At 44.3% G+C, this 20,217-nt stretch overlaps 1 protein-coding gene across 1 annotated transcript in view; it reads right to left on the reverse strand.

The window, feature by feature from the left end:
• Positions 1 to 1,404: 1,404 nt before the first annotated feature.
• Positions 1,405 to 20,217, reverse strand: part of LOC142661487 (visinin-like) — a 102,142-nt gene continuing 83,329 nt past the window's right edge. Inside the window, exon 3 of the mRNA XM_075838892.1 lies at positions 1,405 to 1,792. Coding sequence (XP_075695007.1) covers positions 1,695 to 1,792 — 98 coding nt within the window. The 3' untranslated portion in view covers positions 1,405 to 1,694. The remainder of the gene's footprint in view (positions 1,793 to 20,217) is intronic.

Genomic DNA, 20,217 nt, shown 5'->3' on the forward strand with positions numbered 1-20,217 from the left:
GTTCGGTGTCTGTGACATGTACAGTATCTGCGTCCAGTGTCCATGACCAGTTCTGCTTCAGATAATTCAGTACAAGCCAGCTTCCGATAATGCAGCACAAGTCAGCTTCTGATAATACAGCACAAACCAATTTCCGATAATACAGCACAAAACAGTTTCCGATAATCCAGCACAAATCATCTTCCAATAATCGAGCACAAACCAGCTTTCAGCTATCTGGCACCAGCCTGCCATCCAGGTACCACCGACCAGTGACTGTCCTATATTTGTTTGACCAGCTGCTACTCCGTTATGGCGGAATGGCCCAGTGGGTCCACAACCCTGGTGGACGTTACACTTGTTATACACAGGTGCTCAAAATTGTACACAATATTCCATATGTGGTCTGACTAGTTGTTTGTAAAGAGGCAAATCTATGTTCTTGTCATGAGCATCTATGTCTCTTTTTATGCATCCCATAATTTTATTTGCCTTGGCAGCAGCTGCCTGGCACTGGTTGCTAAAGGTAAATGTACTGCCCACCAATATACCAAAATCCTTTTCAGTATTAGTTTTACCCATTGTTTTACCATTTAATGCATAATTGTAAAATTTGTTTCCTCGGCCCAAGTGCATATCTTTACATTTATCCACATTAAACCTCATTTGCCATTTCTCTGCCCAAACCCCCAGATTCCCCAAATCCCTCTGTAGCATTATCCTATGTGTTGATAACTTTACAGCGCGCAAAACGGACACGTCCGTGTGAATAAGGCCTAAATATTTACAAAGATGTATCTTTCCATCTTGTTCACTATCCCTGTTACAAATCTCATTCTTACAGAGCATAGCCTCTGTTTTAAGGTGTATTAACATAGTCTGGTTTATAGTTGTCAGTGTGGTGATCCACATTCCTTTACTATATCACAAAAAAAAGATCACAGCATCTTATGAGAAGACATTTAATTATTCTTTATTTTGCTAAGCAGCATACATATAGTACATACATATGTAAATACCAATCTGAAAATTGTCTCTGTGTGACTCTGACCTCATGTCCACAACTGTGTTACGGATCTTTTTTTTGCACAGATCCGTAATAGGGCTCCCATAGAAATCAATAGGCCCACACTGTTTGTCAATTTCATTGAGAGGCTTGCAGAGTTTTTTCTCATATACTCCAAATGAATTGTGCCATTCTACAACACATGCCGTAGTACAGAGTTATTCTTCCCCAAAAGTATTGCTTCTAGAGAAGAATATGGTATCTTACACAGGCACCATACTGAGGTACGCAGAGTGCCTATGGCTCTGCAATACAGACCTATTCTATTTGTGTGGAATCTAGGGCTACTAAATAGATTTTGCAGTAATTTTTTTCTATGGGAGAAAATTTCACAAACAATTTACGTTTCACTTTGTCGTTAATGCGGATAAAAGCCACATCCACATAGAGTACATGAACATTTAACTGCTGTGTAACCATTTCCATTTCTGTTTTACCACAAATCTGGGATGTATTACTTTGTGACTGCTAAACAATATCTTTATTATTATGGAGCTGGTAGTACAACAATTTAGGTGATATTTTATCCATTTTATATTTAATAACTGTACAGGGAGTTATGACCTATAAATTAAACCTGTTGACTCACAAACACATTTACACCTCATGCAATCACTTTTGGCATTCTTTTATGCCTTGCTTCATTTCTTCAGGATTTGCTAGAAACTTTTGGGTCATACTGGATAAGCCGCATTATGTCATCATTCTTCATAACACCTTGAATGAATTCTCCTTCTGCAATTTTATCTTGAAAACAAGAGAAAAAAAAAGAGTGCGTTAGATTTAAAGGAAAAATTCACTCCATTCACATCAAAAGCTAAATTAAAACTTTCGATTACCACAGTGTAGTGCACTGTGAGCGCTCAGAGAAATAGGTGTCACATGTTACAAGTCAAATTCAAAGTAGCAACCAGTAGACAGATTGCCAAATCCAAGTGAACACTAGTAATCTTTTTGATTTAACTTTGGATGTAGATGAAGTAAACATAAAAAAATGCACGACCAGTACAAAAATAAGTAAATCTAAGTGTTTACAAAGTTACTATTGTAAAAAGCTTAACTATTGTCAATATACACTGTTCAGGCATAACATTTCAGGCGAAGTGAATCACTGATTATCTTGCAACAATGGTAACTGTCTTGGGTGGGATATATTAAGCAGCAAGTGAACAGTCAATTCTTTAAGTTGATGTGTTGAAAGCAGAAAAATGGGCAAGCATAAATGTAAGAGCACTGGTATGATAGTGGGGTTCACTGGGCTAGTATCCCCCACTCTTACTACCTCCTTTATATTAGCAGGGGCATAGCTAGGGGGGCAGGCGGGGCATGTGCCCCGGGCGCAACTACAGTGCAGGCTGCAGCAGTCCGGCATACAGGGCGCCTATCAGCAGCGATCAGTTTTGATATGGCTGCTCTTCTCTCATCCTCTCAGGGCACACGCCGCCCAACAGATTACATTCACAGGCCGGACGGCACAGGCCCCCTCATGCCAGGGGGTGTCGCTAGCACCGGGGGGGCAGTGCTTGCGACAGCTACTTCCAATTCCAACTTTCAATTGTATCTTCGTTCTCAGGACGCAGAATAATTGGATACTATGGCGGGGCAGCTCCCTGCTCCGCCATCACTAGGCTACAGGCCATATTAGGCTTGCAGCCTATAAGACGTTGGGACAGAGGGGGGGCTGTGTTGCATCATCTACAAGGGGGGGCTGTGTAGCATCATCCACAAGGAGGGTTGTGTGGCATCATCTACAAGGTGGGCTGTGTGGCATCATCTACAAGGGGGGTTGTGTGGCATCGTCTACAAAGGGGACTGTGTGTCACCATCTACAGGGGGGCTATTATGGAATTGCAAGTTGAGCGATTCCCCTAAGGCTGTTGGAGACTGCCAGGAGGGAGCGTGCCAATAAATCTGCAACCTCAAATCTGTCAAAATTCTGATCGACAGAGTCTAAGGCTACCCTAAGATTTTTGCCAGAGCTGACCGCAAGGTGGGATGGTATTTGCTGCATAGAATCCAGGTTGTTTTAGCAGAGTTCAGTGTTGGATAATAGGTGCAATGCAGGCAATACCTGAACAGGATAACCAGACAGCCAGAGGGTAAACAGAAAGTCCAAAACAGTGCGAGTGGATATCAAGTAAAGCAGAGGTCAGAACTAGCCGGTAGCAGATAAACAAAATCGGTAAACAAAGGGTTATCCGAATACACACCGAGGTCAATATCCAAGAAATCCAGAAGTCAAAGGTGAAGGGTATAGATAAGTAGCTTGATCAAAATACCTGCAGACTGGAAATTCACAAGCAAAGCACAGGTTGTAATGACGGGGTAGGGAAACAGACAGGTGAGCCCTAATCTACCTGCCACTCAGTCCCTGCCTACTTGCACGACCCGTCCTAGTTGACGGCGTACAACTGGGCGACGGTCCCTACGCTCAGTATGTGCACGACAAACAAACAGACAAGGGTACACAGAAGCTAAGGGAAAAGGGGCAGTTGCCCACGGCAACACCATGAGCAACAAGAGTAGTGAGCGAACCGAGTCAAACCAGGAGTGTACGAGGTACTAAACGCAGAACAGGAGCGTAGTCAGTAAGGCCAGGGTCAATATGAAGCAGAGGTCAATAGAAATAGCTGGAACAGCAGAGCCAGGAAACAAGAGAGAATCACAGGCAAAGACAAGAAGAAAATTAAGGTATAAATAGACCGAGGGCAGGAGCTAGAAGCGTCTGGCCAGGCTGTGATAGGTTCTCCCACTCCTCAGCCTACCAGCCTGAGTGGTAGCAGATCGAGTCACTCTATCAGACCTAGGAGCAGATGTAGACTGATTAACCACGGGCGTCGACACAGAAGCTGTGTCTGGCAGATCCTTTACACAGGTGGAGGAAGCTAGGTAAATATACAACTCTACACCTGATAGGCAGAAGGACAGAGAAAAGAGATAGGCTCAAAGTAAAACAGAAACACCCAGAAGCTAGAACGGTGGTCATGGTGATCTTAAGGGAACAGGTGTTTTCCAAACAGGAGCTGTGGGGCACCATCTACAAGGGGGGCTATGTGGCACCACCTGCAAGGGGGCTGTGTGGCACTGTCTGCAACGGGGTCCGTGTGGCACCATCTACGAGGAAGGGCTGTGTGGCACCATCTACAAGGGAGGTCTGTGTGGCACCATCATCAAGGGGGGACTGTGTGGCATCATATACATGGGGGTTGTGTGGAATCATCTACAAGGCGGCTGTGTGGCATCATCTACAAGGGGGGCTGTGTGGCATCATCTGCAAGGGGGGATGTGTGGCACCACCTGCAAGGGTTGCTGTGTGGCACTGTCTGCAAGGAGGTCTGTGTAGCACCATCTACAAGGGAGGGCTTTGTGCCACCATCCACAAGGGAGGGCTCTGTGGCATCATCTACAAGGAGCACTATATGGCATCATCTACAAGGGGGCTGTGTGGCATCATCTACCAGGATGGGGCTGTGTGCCATCATCTATAAGGGGGTAATGTGTGGCACCATCTACAGGGGCTGTGTGGCACCATCTACAAGAGGGGCTATGTGGCACCATCTGAAAGGGGGCTGTGTGTCACCACATGCAAAGGGGGCTGTGTGGCACTGTCTGCAAGGGGGTCTGTGTGGCACCATCTACAAGGGAGGGCTCTGTGGCACCATCTATAAGGGAGGGCTGTGTGGCACCATCTACAAGGGAGGTCTGTGTGGCACCATCACCAATGGGGGACTGTGTGGCATCATCTACAAGGGGGGCTGTGTGGCATCATCTGCAAGGGTTGCTGAGTGGCACTGTCTGCAAGAGGGTCTGGTGGCACCATCTACAAGAGAGGGCTCTGTGGCACCATCTACAAGAGAGGGCTCTGTGGCACCATCTACAAGGGAGGGCTCTGTGGCATCATCTACAAGGGGGACTATGTGGTATCATCTACAAGGGGGGCTGTGTGGTGTCATCTACCAGGATGGGGCTGTGTGGCATCATCTATAAGGGGGTAATGTGTGGCACCATCTACAGGGGGCTGTGTGGCACCATCTACAAGAGGGGCTGTGTGGCACCATCTGAAAGGGGGGCTGTGTGTCACCACTTGCAAGGGGGGCTATGTGGCACTGTCTGCAAGAGGTTCTGTGTGGCACCATCCACAAGGGAGGGCTCTGTGGCACCATCTATAATGGAGGGCTGTGTGGCACCTTCTACAATGGAGGTCTGTGTGGCACCATCACCAATGGGGGACTGTGTGGTATCATATACAGGGGGCGGTGTGGCATCATCTACAAGGGGGCTGTGTGGCATCATCTTCAAGGGGGCTGTGTGGCATCATCTACCAGGAGGGGCTGTGTGGCATCATCTACAAGGGGGTACTGTGTGGCACCATCTACAGGGTGCTGTGTGGCACCATCTACAAGAGGGGCTGTGTTGCACCATCTGCAAGGGGGCTGTGTGGCAACACATGCAAGGGGGGCTGTGTGGCACTGTCTGCAAGGGAGGACTCTGTGGCACCATCTATAAGGGAGGGCTGTGTGGCACCATCTACAAGGGATGTCTATGTGGCACCATCACCAACGTGGGACAGTGTGGCATCATATACAGGGGGCTGTGTGGCATCATCTACAAGGGGTACTGTGTAGCATCATTTACACGGGGGCTGTGCGGCATCATATACCAGGAGGGGGCTGTGTGGCATCATCTACCAGGAGAGGGCTGTGTGGCACCATCTACAAGGGGGTACTGTGTGGCACCATCTACAATAGGGGCTGTGTGGCACCACCTGCAAGGCGGCTCTGTGGCACCACCTGCATGTGGGGCTGGGTGGCACCATCTATAAGGGAGGGCTCTGTGGCACCTTCTATAAGGGAGGACTCTGTGGCACCATCTATAAGGGAGGGCTGTGTGGCACCATCTACAAGGGATGTCTATGTGGCACCATCACCAACGTGGGACTGTGTGGCATCATATACAGGGGGGCTGTGTGGCATCATCTACAAGGGGTACTGTGTAGCATCATCTACACGGGGGCTGTGCGGCATCATATACCAGGAGGGGGCTGTGTGGCATCATCTACCAGGAGAGGGCTGTGTGGCACCATCTACAAGGGGGTACTGTGTGGCACCATCTACAATAGGGGCTGTGTGGCACCACCTGCAAGGGGGCTCTGTGGCACCACGTGCATGTGGGGCTGGGTGGCACCATCTACAAGGGAGGGCTGTGTGGCACCATCAATAAGGGAGGGCTGTGTGGCACCATCTACAAGGGAGGTCTGTGTGGCACCATCACCAAGGGGGGACTGTGTGGCACCATCTACAGGGGGCTGTGTGGCACCATCTACAAGAGGGGCTGTGTGGCACCACCTGCAAGGGGGGCTGTGTGGCACTGTCTGCAAGGGGGTCTGTGTGGCACTGGCTACAAGGGAGGGCTGTGTGGCGCCATCTATAAGGGAGGGCTGTGTGGCACCATCTACAAGGGAGGGCTGTGTGGCACCCTCACCAAGGGGGGACTGTGTGGCATCATATACAGGGGGCTGCATGGCATAATATACAAGGGGGGCTGTGTGGCATCATCTACAAGGGGGTACTGTGGGGCACAATCTACATGGGGCTGTGTGGCACCATCTACAAGAGGGGCTGTGTGGCACCATCTGCTAGGGGGGCTGTGTGGCACCATGTACAAGTGTGGGCTGTGTGGCAGCATCTACAAGGGTGGGCTGTGTGGACCCAATCTACAAGGGAGGGCTGTGTGGCACCATCTTTAAGGTGGGCTGTGTGGCACTATCTACAAGAGGGGGGCTGTGTGCGGAGATATCTACAAGGGAGGGTGTGGCGCTATCTACAGGGGGCTGTGTGTGGCACTATGTACAGGGGGCAGTGTGTGGAGCTATCTACAGGGGGCTGTGGGTGGAGCCATCTACAAGGGGAGTGTGTGTGGGGCTATCTTACAGGGGGGCGGTGTGTGGAGCTATCTACAGGGGGCTGTGTGTGGGGTTAACTACAGAGGGGCTGTGTGTGGAGCTATCTACAAGGGGGCTGTGTGTGGAGCTATCTACAGTGGAGCTGTGTGCGGAGCTATCTACAAGGGGGCTGTGTGTGGCACTATCTACAGGGGGCTGTGTGTGGAGCTATTTACAGGGAGGCTGTGTGTGGAGCTATCTACAGGGGGCTTTGTGTGTAGCTATCTACAAGAGGGCTGTGTGTGGAGCTATCTACAGTGGAGCTGTGTGCGGAGCAATCTACAAGGGGGATCTGTGTGGCGCGATCTACAAGGGGGCTGTGTGTGCCACTATCTACAGGGGGCTGTTTGTAGAGCTATCTACAGGGTGGCTGTGTGTGGAGCTATCTAAGGGGGCCATGTGTAGTGCTATCTATAGGGGAGCTGTGTGTGTAGCTATCTATAAGGGGCAGTGTGTGGAACTATCTACAATGGCCTGTGTGTGGAGCTATCTACAAGGGGGCTGTGTTTGGAGCTATCTACAGGGGGCTGTGTGTGGCGCTATCTACAGGGGGGCTGTGTGTGGGGTTAACTACAGGGGGCTGTGTGTGGCGCTATCCACAGGGGGCTGTGTGTGTAGCTATCTACAAGGGCACTGTGTGTGGTGCTATCTACAGGGGGCAGTGTGTGAAGCTATCTACAATGGCCTGTGTGTGGAGGTATCTACAAGGGGACTGTGTGTGGCACTATCTACAAGGGGGCTGTGTGTGGAGCTATCTACAGGGGGCTGTGTGTGGCACTATCTACAGGGGGCTGTGTGTGGCGCTATCTACAGGGGGCTGTGTGAGTAGCTATCTACAAGTGGGCTTTGTGTGGTGCTATCTACATTGGAGCTGTGTGCGAAGCTATCTACAGGGGGGGCTGTGTGTGGCGATATCTACAGGGGTCTGTGTGTGGTACTATCCACAGGGGGCTGTGTGTGGAGCTATCTACAAGGGGGACTGTGTGTGGCGTTATCTACAGGGGGGGCTGTGTGTGGCAATATCTACAGGGGTCTGTGTGTGGTGCTATCTACAGGGGGTTTTGTGCGGAGCTATCTACAGTGGAGCTGTGTGCAGAGCTATCTTCAAGGGGGCTGTTTGTATAGCTATATACAGGGGGGTTGTGTGTGGCGCTATCTACAAGAGGGCTGTGTGTGACCTGTTTAATTTTTTATTTTTTATTTATTGCTATAGTAACTCCCTTATATAACTATATTGCTTGTAAAAGGTACAAATGGTTTTATGCTCAACATTAAAAAAAAGTTAAAAAAACATATATATCTCATTGATTGGTAGAGAAAGCAAACATGGCAAGAGAGAAGGGAGTGTTGGGAAAGAAGTTGGGGGGGCACCAATCTGAATCTTTGCCCCGGGTGCAGGAGAACCTAGATACACCTCTGATATTAGGGTCGCTAGGGTTAATCCCAGCTTCCCTACCTTTCTCTTGTATTAACACTTTGCTATGTGCGTGTACGCGGATTCACCACACAATAATATAATAAAATCAATACTTATTAATATAAACCACACTTGAATATAAACACAGAACAACGTAAATATATTTACAATATAGTATCAGTATACCCCAATACACATAACAAGTTAATATGTATTGAGTAAACTGACACTACATGTAGTAAAGTACAAGAAATCAACAGTACTATACTATAACACCACCCACTTATCTAAACATACATATAAGTTACAATACACACACGATAAACAATCCCCCACCGCCAGCCATCCCCTACCTGGCTCTAAATCTAATTGTCCCTGTAATACACAATAAGGGGCGTAGGTAAAGAAAAAGGATAAGGTTTGTGGGATGTGGTGGTGAGCTGAGGGTTAGGCAATAAAGTTGTTCTGTAGTGCGGGGTAATGGTTAAGGCTCCTTTAACCCCTTCCCGTCCAATCACGTACAGGTGATGGGAACTGGTGTCTTAACGCATTTCCACTTAAAGAGGCCCTGTCACCAGATTATAAATGCCCTATCTCCTACATAATCTGATCGGCGCTGTAATGTAGATTAAAGCAGTGTTTTTTATTTAGAAAAACTATAATTTTTGACGGAGTTATGACCTATTTTAGCTTTATGGTAATGAGTTGCTTAATGGACAACTGGGCGTGTTTTACTTTTTGACCAAGTGGGCGTTGTGGAGAGAAGCGTATGATGCTGACCAATCAGTGACCAATCAGCGTCATACACTTCTCATTGTTCCACAGCATGATTGTGCAGTGAAAGAAGCTGGGCTGGAACAATGAGAAGTGTATGACGCTGATTGGTCACAGATTGGTCAGCATCATACACTCCTCTGTACAACGCCCAGTTGGTAAAAAGTAAAAGCATGCCCAGTTGTCTATTAAGAAACTAATTACCATAAATCTAAAATTGCTCATAACTTGCTCAAAAATGATAGTTTTTCAAAATAAAAACCACTGTTGTTATCTACATTACAGCGCCAATCATATTATGTAGGAGATAGGGCACTTATAATCTGGTGACAGAGACTCTTTAAAGGGAAGGTGTCATGAATTATTATTATTTTTTTATCATATTGCTTTTAATATGATATTAACATAAATTTTATTTATTTATTTTATTTATACGTGAAGGAGATGGAGCTAGCTCAGGAGCTGAGCCAGCGTCATCACCGCCGGGTGACAGCTGTATGTTACAGCTATTACCCTGAGGTATCGGCCAGGACCGGAACTAGCATCCGATCTGGCCGATTAACCCCTCAGATGTTGCGTTTATTAGAGATCGCAGCATGTGAGGAGTTTTTAGCCACTGGCACCCCGGCTGATGCAAAGGTGATCGGAGGCCCAATACTTACCTCTTGGTCTCCAAGTAACGTAAGCCTCCTATGCCCTGCTCGGCGGCGGGGCCTAAAAGGCTTCCGGTACCATTGTCAAGATGGCGCCGCCTCAGATTCCGGCTCAGAAGCTGAGCCGGCGTCATCATCAGTGGGTGTCCGCTGTATGTTACAGCAGGCACCCCGATGTATCGGCAGGAACCAGAGCTAGCTCCGATTCCTGCCATTAACCCCTTCGATCCATTGCAATTGATGCATCTTAGCGGTTTGTAACAAATCGTCAGCCTGCCATGCGATGGCAAGGCTGGCAACTGCTACTATGGCAACAGGAGGCCTAACAATGGCCTCCTGTCTGACATTACGGAAGCCTGATCGGCTTGCTGTCAGTGAACAACTGACAGTTCCAATACATTGCACTACATAGATAGTGCAATGTATTAGAACATCAAATAAACAGTTGGATATTTCAAGTCCCCTAGTGGGACTAAAGAAAAGTGTAAAAAAAAATAATAATAAAAGTTTCAAGTAATAAAATAAAACACAATCGGCACCTTTTTCCCTTATCAAGTCATTTATAATTGAAAAAAAGAATAAACCATACATATTTGATATTGCTGTGACCGTAACGACCTGAACTATAAAAATGTTATGTTATTTATCCCGCGCAGTGAACGCCGTAAAGAAATAAAAAAATACTGCCATAATTGCTGTTTTTTTGGTCACTTTGTCTTCCAAAAATTGAAATAAAAAGTGATCAAAAAGCTTCATTTATCCAAAAATGGTACCTATAAAAACTATAGCTTGTCTCGCAAAAAACAAGCCCTCATACAGCTCCATCGACTAAAAAATTAAAAAGTTATGGCTCTCACAACATGGCGACAGGAACAATACATTCTCTTTACAAAAGTAATTTTATTGTGCAAAAAGTTGTAAAACATAAAAAAGTGCTATAAATTAGGTATCGCCGGAATCGTACTGACCCGCAGAATGAAGGTAACATGTAATTTATAATGCATGGTGAACGCTGTATAAAAAAACCTATAAAACTATGGCAGAATTGCTGTTTTTTTGTCACCTTGCCTCCCAAAAAATAGGATAAAAAGTGATCAAAAAGTCCCATGTACCCCAATTGGTACCAATAAAAACTACAGCTCGACCTGCAAAAAAACATCCCCCAAACCACTACGTCTATGAAAAAATAAAATAAGTTAAGGCTCCAATAAGTCCGGAAAGAAAAACATTCAGTTGTGCAGCCCGAGGGGATCATTTCTTCAAGAGGCGAATTATCAAGGCACTAAAATTAGGGAACCAGGAAGGGTAGGGCCCAAACATATCTGCTGGAAGCGAGGGTGCCCGTATTATACCAGGACAACACTTCCCAGCAAAATTCCCCAAACTGCAAACGTGCATAGTGTGGACCAAAAGGGGGATAAGGAAGGACATTTATCAGTGCAACACCGGCCTGTGCAGAAAGGATTGTGTCACAGCGTAACACACATCTATGGATTATTTTATTATTATTTTTACCTTATTATTATACCACCCAACTATGCCCCTGATATACCCTTCCCAGCTCACATATGCCCCACATTATAAACGGAAACACCAGTAAGACTCCAAACAAAACTATTACCAAGCAAAATTCATGCTCCAAAAGCCAAATTGCGCGACCTCCCCCTGAATCCTACAGCTGTTTACTTCCAATTTTTGATGTGTGTGTCCCCAGTGGCACAAGCTGGGCACGACATATTTGCCACTGAATTGGCATATCTAGAGAAAAATTTAAATTTTTACTTTGCACCTTCCGCAGCACTAAAATTTATGGAAAATGAAAATGCTCACTACACCCCTTAATAAATTCCTTGAGGGTTGCAGTTTCCAAAATGGGGTCACTTGTCAGGGGTTTCCTTTATTATTTTACATTAGAGCCTCTGCAATTGTGAACCAAAATGTGTAAGTCGCCAAATTAGGCCTCAATTTTACATGGTACTCTTTCACTCCTGAGCCTGGTCAAATGTCCAGGCAAAAGATTAGGGCCACATGCATTGTGTTTCTAAAACCGGGAAACACAGCATAATAATTAGAGAGCTGTCTTGTTATGGTGGCACAAGCTGGGCACCACATATTGGCATATCTATGGAAAAAATCCCATTTTCCCTCTGCAACATCGATTGCACACTAATTTCTGGCAAACACCTGCGGGGTTAACATGCTCACTACACCCCTAGGTGAATACCCTGAGGGGTGTTCTTTCCAAAATGGGGTCACTTCTGGGGGGCTCCACTGTTTTAGTCCCACAGGGACTTTGCAAATGCGATATAGCGCCCAGAAACCAAATGCAGCAAAATCTGTACTCCGAAAGCAAATGGCGCTCCTTCCCTTCTGAGCCCTATTCTGTGCCCAAACAAAAGTTTATTACCACGTGTGGGGTATTGCCGTACTCAGGAGAAATTGTTTTACAAGTGTTGTGGTTCTTTTCTTCCTTTATTTGTTGAGGAAATGAACAATTAAGAGCTAAAACTACGTCTTATTGAAGAAAAAGGATTTTTTTTATTTTCGCTGCCCAATTATAATAAAATCTATGAAACACCTGTGGGGTCAAAATGCTCACTAACCCCTAGATGGATTCTTCAAGGGGTGTAGTTTCCTAAATGGAGTCACTTTTTTGGCGTTTTCACTGTTTTGGTCTCTTAGGGGCTTTGCAAATGTGACATGGCCTCCGCAAACCATTCCTGCTAAATGTCATCTCCAAAAGCCAAATGGCGCTCTTTCCCTTCTAAGCCCTATCGTGTGTTCAAACAGCCATTTATGACCACATGTGGGGTATTGTTTTACTCGGGAGAAATTGCTTTACAAATGTTGTGGTGCTTTTTCTCCTTTAGTCCTTGTGGAAATTAGAAACAAACTTGCTGAACATACATTTTCTTTGAAAGAATGTAGATTTTCATTTTCACGGCCTACTTTCAATAATTTTTGCAAAAAACCTGTGGGGTCAAAATGCTCACTATACACCTAGATAATTTCCTCAAGGGGTGTAGTTTCCAAAATGGGGTCACTTTTTGGGATTTTCAGTGTTTTGGCACCGCAAAAGCCCATCAAACCTCACATGGTGCCTAAAATATTTTCTAATAAAAAGGAGGCCCCAAGATCCACTAGGTGCTCCTTTGATTCTGAGGCCTGTGCTTCGGTCCATTAGCACACTAGGACCACATGTGGGATATTTCTAAAAACTGCAGAAACTGGGCAATATATGTGGAGTTGCATTTCTCTGGTAAAACTTTCTGTGTTACAAAAAAAATAGATTAAAAATAAATTTCTGCAATAAAAAGGAAATTGGAAAATTTCACCTCTACTTTGCTTTAATTCCTGTGAAACGTCTAAAGGGTTAAGAAACTTTCTAAATGCTGTTTTGAATACTTAGAGGGGTGAAATTTTTAAAATGTGGTGACTTATTGGTGGTTACTAATATATAAGGCCCTAAAAACCGCTTCACAACTGAACTGACCCCTGTAAAAATAGCCTTTTGAAATTTTCTTGAAAATGTGAGAAATTGCTGCTAAAGTTCTAAGCCTTGTAATATCCTAGAAAAATAAAAGGATGTTCAAAAAACGATGTCAATCTAAAGTAGACATATGGGGGATGTTAATTAGCAACAATTTTGTGTGGTATTACTATCTGTCTTACAAGCAGATACATGTAAATTTAGAAAAATGCTAATTTTCAGATTTTGTCACAAAATTTGGGTGTTTTTCACTAATAAATATTGAATTTATCAACCAAATTTTTCCACTATCATAAAGTACAATAAGTCACGAGAAAATAATCTCAGAATCGCTTTGATAGGTAAAAGCATTCCCAAGTTATTACCACATAAAGTGACACATGTCAGATTTTAAAAAATGGGTCCGGTCCTGAAGGCCAAAATGAGCTTGGTCCTCAAGGGGTTAAAAAAGGTGTGATCTATTCACACAATGCTCCCAGTCTGAGGAAGACCGGTATTGCCAGCTTCTGGGAGTCAGAGGTTCTGGTAAGAACACATGTTTGTTGTGAGGTGTTGGGCAGAAGGCCTTTCACCCTGATAGCTAGGGAAGCTGTATGTTTCGTTAGAGGCTGGACGGCCTAGGGTTTATTTTTGAACTGTTTTGTAAAACCGCTTTTCATGTGTAAAGACAATAAAGCTGGTTGCGGTCAGTTTCATACCGAATGCACTGTGTGGGAGTGAAAATTCTTAAGTGTGCCAACCAACTTACCCTGGAGATCGTGATCCTGTGATGCTTCTTACCCCAAATTGTCACAATATATGTATATCTACACACACATGTACATATATATATATAAATATATACAACACTTACTTTTATAGTAAGGATCTAAATGACTTTGACAAGGGCCAAATTGTGATGGCCAGAGGACTGAGTCAAAGCATCTCCAAACTGACAGGTCTTGTTTGCAGTGGTTAGTACCTACCAAAAGTGGTCCAAAGAAAGATAACTGGAAAGCCGGTGACAGGGTCATGAGCACCCAAGGCTCATTGATGTGCATAGGGAGTGAGGGCTGGCTCGTCTGGTCCGATCCCACAGAAGAGCTACTTTAGCACAAATTGCTGAATAAGTTCATGCTGGTTATAATAGAAAGATGTCAGTACACTCAGTACTGTGCAGCCTGCAGTGTATGGGGCTGTGTAGATTCAGACTGGCATGCTGACCTCGGTCCACCACCAAGAGCGACTACAATGGCCATGTGAGCAACAGAATTGGACCACGTTTTCTTTTACATCATGTGGACAGCTGTGTACATGTGTGCCGCTTACCTGGAAAATAAATGGACCAGGATGCACTCTGGGTAAAAGTCAAGCTGGCGGAGGAAGTGTGAGGCTATGGGCAAAGTTATGCTTAGAAACCTTGGGCTGTGGCATTCATGTGGATGTTAGTTTGACATGTAACACCTATTTAAAGAGGATCTGTCACTAGTTTAGTAATGCCCAATCTCCTAGCCAATCTAATAGGAGCTGTCACACTGATAATGCTAGTGAAAATTGTTTGCCAAAAAGTTTATTATTTTTAAAGTTATGAGCTTTTTTCTAAATATGCAAATGAGACTATACTTGACAATTGGGTGTCAACATCTGCAATTCTCATGAGGTGGAGCTACCTCACAGCCTCTGACTCTGTCCTATCAGCATGAAGCTGCTTCACACAGTGTAAGAGACTGAGGCTGGAGGGAAGGGGGATCACTACAAATATCTAGCCATATCTCATCAGAAAAGTATTCCTCTAAAGGAGAGAAGTCCGTTGTTAAAGAAAAAGATGGGTCAAGAGAAACGATAGACACATTAAAGTTTGTGGATGGAGAAAATAGAGTCTGCAGGTCCTGAGCTGGTGGTCCCTTTAAAGGATTTGTCTCATGAATACAACCCCTGTCCAAATGCTGTATTAGGGCATATCATAAAAGGACATCATAAAAGGCCAGAACTGAGAACTGTTCTAACAGACCTCGACATGGCAGACGGCACATGAGTGCAGTGGAAATGTTTGGCCAGGAGCGACTGTTATTGCTGGGGGTTAGAGAAGCCAAATATCTGATTCCATTAATAAGAACGACTATTTGCCTTTCAATCAATGTTGCTGTTAGGAAACGTCCGTTTATCTAAGGTTGTCATGACTACTAGCCTAGCTTCTGGGTGGCTCTGGGTTGAGTTGCAGAGCCAATCTCATTTCTCTCTTTTCATCCTATCAGATTCTAGGGGGGAGTATTTAAGTCTGGTCAGTTCTTTCATTGTTGCTTGTGAATTTCTTTGTTTATGCAGTTTCTGATCATGCTCCTGGTTCTACTCTTTATCACATGACTATTTGGATTTTTGTAACTTAACCCTTTTGCAGACTGATTTGGACATTCTGCTCTCGGCTGGTTTTGACCTTTGCAACTCCTGGCATTCTTCTGTTTTCTGATTTGGACTTCACTTTCTCCTGGTTGTGAACTCTGTTGCTGTTTACCCTCTGGCTGTCTGGTTTTCCATTCTAGTATTGCCTGCATTGCACCTCCTGTCCATCACCGTATTGTTAATGCAACCTGGGTTCTATGCAGTCAAATCCAACCTAACTTGCGGTGGGCTCTGGTGAAGACCATAGAGTAGCCTTAGACTCTACTGATCAGAATAGTGATGAACTTGAGGTAGCGGATTATTTGCACGCTTATTCCTGACAGTTTCCAGCTGCCTTTGGGGAATCGCTTACAGATCAATTCCATAACTTGCACTCTTGGGAAATTACTGAACTAGTAATTTCATTACATCTTTTACAAGCCGTTTAAAAATTATCTCTCCACTGTGGAACTTATGCACAGCCTAGTGGAACAGATGCACGGTCTGACTCAGCTGATAAAGATCTGGACTAATGGATTCAACACCATGAGACTGCGCAGCTCCATGCGGTCATTCTAGCTGCTACGCCGATCGAACCAAAGATGAACTTACCTGATCAGTTTTCTGGTGATCGTAAGTCTTTTATTAATTTTCGGGAGAGTTGTGAAAAAGACCTTTTTCCACTGGAACTGAGCAGCAGCGAGTTGGTCTTGTCATTTCTCTGTTGCAAGGAGATCCTCAAACCTGGGCCTTTTCGTTGCGACCTGATGCCCCTGAATTTCTTTCTGTTGAGATCTTCTTTGCAGCTCTAGGTTTGATATATGTAGAACCAGATATCACTGCAGTGGCTGAGGCCAATCTGTTATCTCTCCAGCAGGGACGGCGACCTGTCGAAGAATACTGTTCAGAATTTAGATGGTCGTCCTTCTCTTCACAGTGATGCAGCGCTCCGATGTTAATTCCGCCGAAGCCTTTCTGAAACCATGAAAGATCTCCTTATAAATTAACCTCTGTCCTCGACCTTAGAGGGGACTATGACTCTTGTTGTGTGTCCTGACCGATGTCTAAGAGAGTGCAAAAAAGAAAAACCTGTGATGGTCTCTGCCCTTCCCTGCACTGAGATCCCTTCATCTGATGCACAAAAGCCCATGAAGATGGGATCCACGATCTTTTCTGAAGACATTTCCGGAAACGCAGAGGGTTTTGTTTCTATTGTGGGGATGCTGGTCATATGCCCAGGAACTGTCCCCAAATGTCCAGCTCCGGAAAACTTCAGAGCCTAGATGGTCCCCGGGAATGCCATCTGGACAGTCAGGTTTTTCCCACATTTTCTCAAAAATCCTTTTGCCTGTTACTGTATTGTTTAATAATGTTTGTACTTCTGGTCAGGCTTTTGTAGATTGTGATTATGCGGCTAATGTCTTACATTTTCAGGTTGCTAAAAAATTGTCTATTCCCCTCGTTCAACTGAATATCCTTGTCATAGTGTCTACTATAGATAATACCCCTCTCTCTCAGGGATAGGTCAAGTTCTCTACTCCGCCTGTTACATTGGAAGTGGGTACTTTACATACTGAACTAATCTCGTTCTTTATCCTAGAAAATTTGACTTCTGAGGTAATTGTAATGACGGGGTAGGGAGACAGACAGGTGAGCCCTAATCTACCCGCCACTCAGTCCCTGCCTACTAGCAACGACCCATCCTAGGCGACGGCGTACAACTGGGCGACGGTCCCTACGCTCAATAAGTGCACGACAGACAAACAGACAAGGGTACACAGAAGTTAGGGAAATGGGGCAGTTGCCCACGGCAGCACCGTGAGCAACGAGAGTAGTGAACGAGCCGAGTCAAACCAGGAGTGTACGAGGTACCAAACGCAGAGCAGGAGAATTGTCAGTAAAACCAGGGTCAAAATGAAGCAGAGGACAAAATGTTCAAGCAGCAGCAGAGCCAGGAAACAGAATCACAGGCAAAGGAGGAGCAGAAAATGCAGGTATAAATAGACAGAGGGCGGGAGCTAGGCTGTGATAGGCTGGCCAGGCTGTGATAGGCTCTCCCACTCCTCAGCCTCCCAGCCTGACTGGTAGAAGATCGTGTCACTCTCTCAGGCTTAGGAGCAGGTGCAGACTGATTACCCAGAAGCTGTGTCTGGCAGATCCTTTACAGTAATATTGGGTATACCATGGTTGCAGATACATAATCCTGTTATTGAATGGGTGAAAGCAGATTTGAAAAACCCCTTAAGGACCCAGCCTGTTTTGGCCTTCAGGACACAGCCGATTTTTTCAAATCTGACATGTGTTACTTTATGTGGTAATAACTTCGGAATGCTTTTACCTATCCAAGCTATTCTGAGATTGTTTTCTCGAGACATGTACTTTATGTTAGTGAAAAAATGTGGTCTATAAATTCGGTATTTATTTCTGAAAAACACCAAAATTTAGAGAAAATGTGCAAAAATGTGCATTTTTATAAGTTTAACTGGTTGCCGACACAGGACGAGTATGCTCGTCCTGAGCGGCGAGCACTTCGCGCATTAGGACGAACATACTCGTCCTGTGTGACAGCCGTCCCTGCGCGCGTCTGTGCGTGCGATCGAGAGCGGGACAACGGCTGTAACACACAGCCACGGCCCCGCTCTGACAGCGGAGAGGAGAGAAACATCTTCTCTCCGCCGTTAACCCTTTGAACGCCGCGATGAAAGCTGATTGCGCCGTTCAAAGATGGGGGACTGCACATTGATCGCGTCACAGAATATAACTGTGACGCGATCAAAGCCCACAACTCATATGTCCAGACAGCCCAGGGTCCATTGAAGGACCCCAGGGCTGTCTGAACATATTTCCTGTTGTTAGGGCATACTGAGGTATGCCCTAACAACTGCCTGTGTACAATCAGTACACAGGCTAATATACTGGCATATAGATCTATGCCAGTACATTACAGTTACAAAATAAAAATCTAAATGATAAATCCCTTTATGGGATTTAAAAAAAAGTTAAATGAATGTAAAAAAAAATTAATGATAAATAAATAAATAAATAAATAAAAAGTAAAAAAATACACAGAAACACAATTTTTTTTATAATACATAAACTTTTTAAAATATAAGTCCCAAAACATGAAATAATATAGACATATTGGTATCGCCACGACCGTAACAACCTGTACAACAAATGTATAACATTATTTATGATGATCGGTGTATGGTGTAAAAAAATAAATATTGAAACTGCAGCGGAACTGCTTTTTTTCTGCATATTCGCCAAAATAAAAATTTATAGAAATTAAACGATAATGTATTTGTACCAAAAAATGGTACCTACATAAAGTACAACTCGTCCCTCCAAAAACAAAGTCTCATACAGCTACGTCTTACAAAAAAAAAAAGAGTTATGAGTGTCGGGATGCAAAGAGGGGAAATGTAAAAAAATTGATCTGTCCTTAAGGCCAAAATTGGCCGTGTCCTTAAGGGGTTAAACGTATATCTGTGTGTATAAATTTTTCCCTTCCCTTTTCCCGTCCCTTTGTTGAAGTTCATGGACATGTGTCTTTTTTCAGCCGTACTAACTATGTAACTCTGTAACTATGTAACTATGTTTGTAATACCACAAAAAATATTAACTAGTTAACATTTCCCTTATGCCTACTTTATGTTTGCATAGTTTTTTGACTGTCCTTTTATTTTTCTAGGACGTTACAAGGCTTAGAACTTTAGCAGCAATTTCAAATTTTTTTTTTTCTTTGAAACATTACATTTTTATTTGTATATAACAATGAAATCTAGAAAGGAAAATCTGTATAACAACTTTTCCTTATAATCGTCAAAAAAAAAAATATCTGAACATGTATGGAGATACATTTCACTTTCGTGTTTACAAGTTTTTGGTATTTAGCACAATCAGTTTACAATAAACTAAAAAACAAAGAAAGAAAAAAACAAAAGAAACTAGGTTTCCATGGTACAATGAATGCAGGGACCACGATATTCCTTGAGTTTGGTGATTGGATATGTCTTGGAAAGAGCAATTAAGACATCATCTGCAAATAATCCTATTCTATGTTCTTCAGAACCTATTGAAATACCAGAAAGATGAGGTGAAGATCTAATGGATTGAGCGAATGGTTCCATTAAAAGAGCAAAAAGGAGAGGGGACATGGGACATCCCTGCCTGGTACCATTGGTAATTTTGAAAGGCGCAGATAGGAAACCAGAAGAATATACAGTTGCACTAGGTGAGGAATATAAAGAAAGTATTGCCGATAAAAAAGGACTTTCAAAACCAAATTTCTGTAAAACCAATTTTAAGTATCCCCAATGGACCCTGTCAAAGGCCTTTTCTGCATCCAGAGAGAGGAGCAAAGAAGGCGTCCGACGAGAGTGCACAATATCGATTATATCAACAAATCTCCTCGTGCCATCCAAGGTTTGACGGCCTTTAATAAAGCCCTCCTGGTGGGGATGAACAATTGAAGGAAGAATGTTTATGAGCCTATTCAATATCAGTTTGGCCATTATTTTAAGATCAGAATTTAAT

This window comes from Rhinoderma darwinii, chromosome 10, assembly GCF_050947455.1.
Source record: "Rhinoderma darwinii isolate aRhiDar2 chromosome 10, aRhiDar2.hap1, whole genome shotgun sequence".
Classification (NCBI taxonomy): Eukaryota; Metazoa; Chordata; class Amphibia; order Anura; family Rhinodermatidae; genus Rhinoderma; species Rhinoderma darwinii.